This window comes from Hordeum vulgare, chromosome 6H, assembly GCF_904849725.1.
Source record: "Hordeum vulgare subsp. vulgare chromosome 6H, MorexV3_pseudomolecules_assembly, whole genome shotgun sequence".
NCBI classification, from domain to species: Eukaryota; Viridiplantae; Streptophyta; class Magnoliopsida; order Poales; family Poaceae; genus Hordeum; species Hordeum vulgare.
This window is the reverse complement of record NC_058523.1, coordinates 555146790-555156082: the sequence shown is the minus strand read 5'-3', so window position 1 is coordinate 555156082 and position 9293 is coordinate 555146790. Positions and strand designations below refer to the sequence as shown.

Below are 9293 nucleotides of genomic sequence, written 5' to 3'. Positions count from 1 at the left end.
AGCTTGGATCGGGATGGAGGAACGTTTTTCAATAAGTTTCACAAACTGTTTTCAAATTTATAGTAGACATGACTAACATATAAATCATGAAAATAAGTTTGCTTTCCAAATTACACCTCAGGGATCAATTTCGTTCAAGAAATAGATAACCACCGAATAAAGGTATGCTCTAATTTCAGCTCTTTTTTATACCGTTTCCATGCTTCATTTCCATGACATAAATGAAACACTCGATGCATGTTGATAAAACATGGTCTTCTGTGTGTGAATTTCCCATGGAATAAATTGCTTGGCAAATGAGATAACAAGTACTAGTAGTAAGAGATGAGTCTCTTATAAACCTGGGCATACCCCGGGCCGAACCAGGTTTCGTGTCGGGCTTTAGAAAACCCGAACTGAAAATCCCAAGTCTGAGACTGGCCCGCCCGACCCGGTCAAAAAATCAAATATTCATGCCCGTGCCGGGTCGGGCCTTCATGTAAAATGGGTATTTTTCCAAGACCGAGCCCAGCCCGAAGTACAAACGGGCCTAATTTTCAAGGTCGAACCCGGCCCGAATGTAAACCCAGGTCCGGTTTATTCAATCCGGGCTCGGGTCGGGTCACCGGGCCGGGCTACCCATGCCCAGGTTTAGTCTAGTAGTACCTCATGAGGACAACCTACCTTCTCACGCTGGCTGAGACAAACACCATATTCTTTTTAGAATAGGTATCAGTAAAGGCTAGAGATGATTGAAGGAACAAATAAATGAAGTTGATGCACAACAACATTTGGCAAACTAATGATGAAAAATTAACTACTTTATCCGATATATATTAGTTGTCGTTCAAATGGATCTATCTTGCACTGAAGTACGTCTAGGTACATCTCAGCATCTCAGCGACAAGTAATATGGATCGGAGGGAGCAGCAGAACTTTCAAGTAGATCTGAGATGGGAACGTACTCATTATGTATCACACTTGACTTAGCGGCATCTCCAGTTCTTGGTATTCTCTAGAAGCAGTACCAACAGTGGAAACAACCACTGATACATTAGAACATGCACTTCCTTTTAAATCGGCTTCCATCTCTAAATTGGATTTACATGTGTCTTTGTCTCGAGTTAACAGTCATGTTCAACCCCTTACTTGTGTGAATCGTTGCTCCGGTTGTCATCTCGACCTATAATAGTGCTCATAAATGTGAGAATATATTTTATTAGTTATGATGAATAAGATAGCTGGTAGGGAACATACCGGAGGTGCTCCTGGAGCCATCTGAAAATCAAACCGCTTGACAAGCATTGCTGTTGCCACCACATTCTACAAACAAAATTTCATAAATGTAAGGGATTCTCAATAGTTACACATGGACATTCTCTTGGTGCATGCATAGGCTAGGAAGGCCACGTATCTCAGCTTTAACCAAAATAATAATAATATCACAAATTCCAAGAAGTCTAAAGTAAAATATAGAAAAAGAAGAAGGCCTTGATACGACTAAATCAAATTACTAAAATCTAGTAAATCTAATGATAATGCAAAATGCAATTTCAAAATTATTAGCTGCAAACCCTAAATAATCAGAATGGTTTACCTCAAAAGTAGCAAACATATCACCTACACATTTCCTTGGTCCACCACCAAATGGTATGTAACTAAAAAATCATCAAGACTACGTAAGTACAATAGTTATAGCCTATAATAGGCTTGTAAGCCTTTATTTAAACAATGATAGCAAACATATGGCACCATTATTCTTCAGAAGGAAAGCTACCACAACCACCCAATGTATCTCTAAGAGTGTGACATGAAAGTACATTTTTCTGTTTATTTGAAATATGTGATATCATTAGAAATATATCAACTTTACTGTAATAGTCATGCTGATATAAATTAAAAAATAGTAACAAGAAGAAGCACAAGAAAAAAACACAGGAACATAACCGCATTGCCTATTGTTTTCTTACTAATTTCAAGTTTTAGATGGATACTTAGGAGATGTCTTTTGGCTACTAATATCTCGTTGCTTCAACCCCCCACAAATCGTTCAAATTGTTCCTTCGTAGCGATTCAAATAGTTACATATTCATAGCAGATACAGATACCCCATAGTTCATAGTCTTTTAGAAATGTATTTTTAAAGAAAGAATAATATATTAATATCAAGAAGATATCCATTACACCTGTCCCCGTTACAAATATATTGCATGAGCATTATGATTATGCCCCACACTAAAGATTATGAAAAATCCAGTAATATATCTCCCGGGAAGGCAATATTCATCTAGATCTTTGGCCCTCCTAGGTCCTAAAAGGAGGCCCATTGTTAAAGAATTTACTAGTTATTACATGGTAGGTACTAAAATTGTGCCACATAAACTTACTATACAAAGTTATAATTTCCAATACAGTTCAATTCATAGCACGTAATGGTTATTGGGAAGGCATTTGTGTGAATCTTTTTCGAACACTCACAAAGCAACTCCATACACAAAAAATGTTGACTGGATTAGCATTGTAATATGAATTACCATGGGGTATGAGTTTTCTTATTCCATTAACCATAAATTCTAATTGGAGTCAATTCATCCCTTTGAAGATTCATCATTGACATATTCCAACTTTCAAAGGTCTTTCAGTTCTTGCAACAGATTTTTGTAATAACTATTAAACTTGATAACTAAGGTGAAACATGGTGTACCAAAAAGCATTTCATTATAATAATAGGGATGGAACCTGAATTTTTGGTTTGTCTCATTTGGATTTGGTCCATGCAAAGGCCACCTTTCTGGATTGAAAACATCTGCATCATCCCAATGATTTGGGCAGTGATGAAGATTCCAGATGGATATAAAAATGTCTTCTCCCCTTGAAAAGAGTAATGTATTTTTCAAAACTAACAAAAGTTTCAATTTATATGGAAATGCTAAAATAAAAAATATCACAATAAAATGCCCAATAACAACAATTAAGAAACTTAGCTACGAGACGCAGCATAAGGAAAGGCAGGTAAAATCAAATAGTATGAACAAGATTGGGAAAAGGAAGGAACACTTGATGTTAATAAGTTACTGAGACGAGTAACCAAGGAAAAGGGTGTTGAAAAGCCCTTAGACAAAAGGAGCATAACTTGATGGTCATAATGGTGCTTTTTTGACAAATTAATAATTGATACTTACTCCTTACTAATGAAATAAGAGTAAAGTTGGCCGTTTTATTAGTGACCTAATAGATGCAACTCTGTTAAAAAAAATATTTACCTCCCGATTGGATACTCCCCCAACATGTCATCCTCAAGGGACCGACGAATTAAAACTGGCGGTTGTGGATATAGTCTCAAAGACTGCAACAATGATAATATTTCCCATTTAGTGAAAAAAAACTCATTATGTCACATGGTAACACTTTTGGTACTCCCTCCGTCACAGTTTATAAGGCATGCATGTGTACCTAGGTCGTCAATTTGACTTATATAAAATATATTGTTTAACATAAAAATTATATCATTAAAAAAATAGAACACCTAAAGTTTCTAATGATATATTTTTTGTAATATATGTCTCTCATTAAGTTGGTCAAATTAACGACTTAGATACACGTGTCGGACTTATAAACCGAAACGGAGGGAGTACTTACTTCATTAATAACTCGAGTAGTATACTTTAGTTTCTTCACATCCTCAATTGTTGGCAAACCATCTCCTAGAACATCATCAACCTGTGGATAATTGAGCAAAGAAAATGTTAATTGCCATTTCTACAATTCAGAAGTGTGAGTCTCCATTTAAAAACACAGTAGAGATAAAAAGTTGAGTCTACCTCAGCTTGGAGCTTGGACATTACTTTTGGATACTACAGGTTCGCAATATAAAACACAATGAGAATAAGTAAAAAATATTAATGGGTTAATGAATACGAATATGATCAGTGATATAATATCATTGGATATTGCTATACTACTACAACATTGAGTTTGAGTTATTAACCATATCACACCTTAGATAGAAGATAAAATGTCCATGTCAGGACTGCTGCGGAGGTCTCATGGCCAGCTATGAGCATTGTCATCAGATCATCACGGAGCTGCTTGCTAGACACCTGATGTACATGGGTTGAACAGTGAAGTACCGTGAGTGCTAGAAGATCCAAATATCTAAAAGACTTTACTAGTGCATCTATATCATACATCTTCACCGGAAGCCAATAGAAAGCAAAGAATGCTAGGATCTTGCTCATTCATGTATTCCTCATGGAATTGCAGATCTTCTTCATCTACCATCCTGTGAAGTAGAAGTCCTAGTGTCATGATTTTTTCTTTCTAAAGACAATAATAGCGAACCAGTATAAGAAAGAGCTTACCTTGCATGTTGAAATTAGTTCATCAAGAATATTATTTATTAGCACAAGAGCATCATTAACCTTCCTCTGTCGAGGGGAGATGTCTTTCCATATGGGTATCTTCCAAGTTGGTATAGGAGAAGTGCTCCGCATTTCTGCTTCTCGTAGTGTTACATACACCGCCTGATCATGAACCAACAAACCGAATAGTAAATTTAACAGGAAAAATGGAAGACAAGTAAATGAAAATTCAAAATATGCTAAACAATACCAGAAAAAAACTGAGCAATAACCTCAACCATTCCATTATCGTATGATAATGAATCAAAATCATAATTGAATACCGCCTTCCCAATGACATCCAATGTTAGTCGAGAGAACAAAGATTCCATCTCCACAGCCTCTCCTTCCGCTGCTGCCTTGTCCAACTTCTCACATAGCCGGCCTGAAGCTTTTCCAAAGAGACCTATCATATATGTTACAAACTGGCCAGCAAAATCCAAAAGTGAATAAAATTGTTCAAGAAAGAAAGCAATACACATAAAACCTAAATAGTGAGTAGAAAGCTAAAACCTTCTGATGCAATGATGGTACAATGGCACGCCGTCGAACACGCCAAACCTCCCCATCAGCTGGGATCAGACCCGTGCCCATCACAAACTCCAGTATTTCCACAAGAATACCCTACACCCACCATGATCGAACAATGACTGAATCGAATAGAATGTACTGTGTACTCATTATTTCTGAATCGTATGCATCTCTTGATACTGGAGTCAAATACATGTATGGTCCTCAAACTTGGTGGCGATGTCCACAATGGTCTTCAAATTCACAAACTGCTTCAATACGGTCCTAGAACTTGAGAATACCGCTTCAATACGGTCCTTAAACTTGACGAAGTGGTCCTGTGATACGTCTTACATATGTTTGTGTACTGCACGAAGTTTTTTTAAACTGCCTCTAATTATATTTAATTGCAAGAAAACACCTAAAGTTAAATGTGTAATGTGGGTTTCACCTGCCAGTATGAGGAACAAAAAAAATCCAAATACACAGGGTCGAACATAAGACCTCCGGGTCTTTTAGTGCGGTTTGCTTAGTACATACAAGCTGACCACCATGTAATGCTCTACTTGATCTAAATTATAGGGTTCTTGCGTTCCTCGTCAATTGTTTTTCTATATCTATATTTATTATATATGGCACTCCTATTGCACCACAGAAGTTTGTTTTAGTTTTTTCAAGTTCATGTTTTTATATTATTATTTTTCCATTTGGAAACAGAAATGGAAGGAAAACCTAAGTGGGAAAATTTCATGTGTATTAATAACTGTAAATATCTTCTTGGAAAATGTTACATGTGTAATAAAAATTTACAAAAGTTTTTAAAAAATGTTTGTTATGCATTTAAAAAATGGCCACAAGCACGGACAATTATTGTGTATTCCATTCTATACTTAAAATACTCAATTATTAAAAAAATGACAATGTTGTGTTTTGAAAAGTGTTCAGTGTGTATTTAAAATTATTGTGTCATAATAATAAATTCTAGAAACATAATAAAAGCATGTTAAATGTGGTTTTGGAAATGTAAGAATTATTTTAAGCAATATATTGTTAGTACATGTTGACACAATTCCTTCTGTTCATATTATTTTAAGCAAAAAGTTGCGGAGTACAAGAAACATAATTCCTTCTGTTCATATTATTTGTCTTGAGTTTGTCTAGATGTGGATGTATCTAGACATGTTTAGTGATAGAACATCAGTATCTAGACAAATCCAAGACAAATATTTGAAACCGGAGGGAGTATGTGAAACGTATCATAAGACGGGTTTGTCAAGTTTAAGGACCGTATTAAAACAGTATTCGCAAGTTCTGGGACTGTATTGAAGCAATTTCTGAGTTTAAGGATCATTGTGGACATAGCCACCAAATTGAAGGACCATACATGTATTTTACTCCTTGATACTGCTAAAAATTAACTACTCTCTCCGATTCAAATTATTTTTTAGAAAAAGAGGATAACCTCCGGCCTCTGCATCAAAACGATGCATACGTCCCTTTATTTAGAAAAGAAAATACACAATCCACGGTTTTACAAAGTCTCCGATCCAAATTAATTGAGACACTATGTCAATTAATTTGAACAAGAGGGAGTAGGTAAAATTGGCAACAAAAGAAAGTTGTGCGTCAAGACCAAGGGTCATACCCTCTTTTTAATCAAAAATATATCTTTACCTAATAATAAAGAGGCTATCGCTTCCGTCGGAAAACCCACCGAGATGATTTTACAAAAAAGCCCTTACTGTTTATGACATTAAACTCGTAGTATATATTAAATATTTTTTTAAATACTCATATCTTTTAAACCGTAACTTCAAATTTAACATATTATACATGGAATTTGATTAGAAAAACATGTAGAATTTAAATATGATATTATTTTATCTGTTAAACGTTTAATAAAAATACTATCTAGGGTGCAATCTTAATAAATAAGTCATTATTCGTCTTTCTTTCATACCGGTACTCATCCGGGTTGGGGATGAACACGTCAACAAAATCAGGATTAGAGATGAAACTGAAGGTCACTTGACTGATTCTTTGTACGTATTAAATCTACATGCAAGCCGTGTTAAAATAAAAGACCTGTGAAATTTTGAACTGCATTTTTGTAGGATAAGACCATCTTTATTTGTATCGTAACTATAAATTCTCAAATTATAAACATTTTTTATAAATTAAGAGCGTGTGCCGTGTGGTATTTCTTTCTCCCGTTGCAACGCATGGGCCCTTTTGATTAATAATAAAGCGGCTATTGCTTCCGTCGGAAAACCCATCGCGACATTTTTATAAAAAAGCCCCTGTAATTTTTGTTATTCAACCCGCGCTACATCATTTATCTGCAACGTAAAAGGAAAAAAAAACGATTCGCTGCAAAAATTATACCCGTACGCATCGCCTCCTCCCATCGTTCCTGAGCCACCCTCGCCTGTGCCCAGGTCGCCGCCACACCACTCGCCGCCGCGGTCGACCTCAACCGTCACCGCTGCCGATCTAAACCCACCCGCCTCCACGGCCGTACCTCTCCCTGCTTACTGCCCCTGTTGCGGCGCTCGAGCGCATCGCGTCGACCCTGGTCCACCCTGGCCTGTGCCCAGGCCGCTGCCACACCACCCGCTGCCGCGGCCGACCTCAACCACCACTGTTGTCGATCTCAACCCACCCGCCTCCGCGGCCGTATCTCTGCCCGCTTGTTGCCCCCGTTTCGGCGCTCGAGCACAGCTTCTGGATCAAATCAACGCGACAGCTACAATTACTGGGGATGATGCGTCTGCTCGATGCAGAACGGCGGCGGCGCGGCGGATCGAAGTACTTGCAGGTGGAGGCGGGCCTGCATGGCTCACACGGGGAACTCCGAGGTTATGGCGCGGCAACGGCGACTCCTTATGGCCAGATAGAGGTGCCTAACCCTTGCTCCCCTCATCGTGTCCCCTCCTTCGGCAGGAACTCATCATCTGGTGAGATCCCCTCCCCATGCCTCCAACCGTGTGCCAAGCACCGGCAAGAAATTTTGGTTTGTGGGGATTTATTTGCTGATGAATGAATGTATTGAATGTAAGATTGTATTGTTGTAGAGACAGAGAATGGAACGCCACCTTCAGTTTGTCATCTGATCCACATTCTCTACCCCATGAGTGAAATAAGATAACAGTCCATTGATCAATTCACGTAGCCTCTTTGTTTTGCTTTGCTTGTCCCGCTCAATATCTCATCATGGTGGAAGTAACAACGGACGGTTTGATTTCTCAACAAAATAGGATAGGACAGACTACATTAGTTAGTTAGCTTACTATTTTAATAAATCAAAATGATTATAAAAAGTTTAAAAACGTGTGGTATTTTTTTCTCCCGTTACAACGCACGGGCCCTTTTGCTAGTATTAAATAAAAATGACTAGAACCAAAATCACAAACAAACCTTGGAATAAGCCTTGGAGTTGTCCCTCAGGATATGCTTAGCTATATCTGGATCAGAGACGATGACGAAAGACTGGAAGGAAAAAAAAAACAGAGACCATTAGCAAACATGGCGACGTTAACAAATTCTCTAGCTTTAGTAGCGCGCTAACCTTGGGCCCGAGGTTGAGGCGAAAGAGGCCGCCGTGGGTGAGGAAGTGGTCGTAGAGCGGCAAGAAGATGGCGTCCCCGGCCGCCAGCGACCCCGCCACCTGCGGCAGCGCCGGGCCCCTGCGCGCCGCCGCGCTCCCGCCCAACACCTTCGTGAGCAACCCGGCCGCGAGCTCCCCCGGCGGACCCAGCTTGGCCAGCCATCTGAACAAGGAAAGATGAAAGATCACGTCTCGCCTGCCTGACCCGATCACCACCGGAGCTACACGAGAAAGAAATGCCAAGAGGCGACAAGGGATTCGCCGGGGAGCACTGACCCGGGGCCTTGGGCGGTGAAGTCGCCGGAGGGAACGTGAGCAGAGAGCTCGGCCCGGCGCCGCCTCTGCTCCTTGAGGGCCGGATCGGGGCCGCCAGCGCCATCACCACCCGACGCGGAGCAGCGGAGTTGCAGAGTGTTACGTCCGCTGGCTGCCCGAGGGAGGCGCGTGGGCTGGCCCTGGACGGAGCCGAAGTACCCCGAGGGGAGTGCGGCGGCGGCCGTGGCCATGGCCCTGCACGGTTCCACGAAGCTGCTGGCAGGGGAGGGGAGGAATGTTGGCTTTTGGACGTGCGTATGCAGCTGTACAGGCAGGCGTGCTTACGCGATTCTTCCTTTGGCCGGCTACTTGACGGAACTTACGTAACTAGCCACACGAATAAAACTGATCGATGGATTTGATGGCTAAAGGCTCGTGTCGTGCCTTTGCTTTGTATTGCTTTTCGTTTTTCTGGTGTTACAATCAACCCCCCTAGGGTGTCTTTTATACACGTCCACAAGGGACTATAGAAATAGACTAGG

General features: G+C 40.0%; 1 protein-coding gene across 1 annotated transcript; it reads right to left on the bottom strand.

The window, feature by feature from the left end:
• Positions 1–941: 941 nt before the first annotated feature.
• On the bottom strand, positions 942–9033 carry LOC123403226 (protein LUTEIN DEFICIENT 5, chloroplastic-like). Its single transcript, XM_045097175.1, has 15 exons — positions 8773–9033; positions 8458–8659; positions 8307–8378; positions 4893–5003; positions 4613–4804; positions 4341–4502; positions 4168–4263; positions 3978–4079; positions 3801–3833; positions 3619–3699; positions 3243–3325; positions 2719–2850; positions 1577–1637; positions 1237–1302; positions 942–1162 (listed from the first exon to the last, which is right to left on the bottom strand). The coding sequence occupies exons 1-15, from the start codon at positions 9000–9002 to the stop codon at positions 1082–1084; spliced, it is 1704 nt and encodes a 567-aa protein (XP_044953110.1). The 5' UTR covers positions 9003–9033; the 3' UTR covers positions 942–1081.
• Positions 9034–9293: the final 260 nt, after the last annotated feature.

What these genes read in the sequence shown, in the direction of transcription:
- LOC123403226 (XM_045097175.1), bottom strand. Translation starts at nt 9,002, where the DNA reads ATGGCCACGGCCGCCGCCGCACTCCCCTCGGGGTACTTCGGCTCCGTC. An exon ending in TTCACCGCCCAAGGCCCCGG is followed by an intron (nt 8,660 to 8,772) that starts GTCAGTGCTCCC and finishes TTCCTTGTTCAG; the next exon opens with ATGGCTGGCCAAGCTGGGTC. An exon ending in TACCATCATTGCATCAGAAG is followed by an intron (nt 4,805 to 4,892) that starts GTTTTAGCTTTC and finishes TTTGCTGGCCAG; the next exon opens with TTTGTAACATATATGATAGG.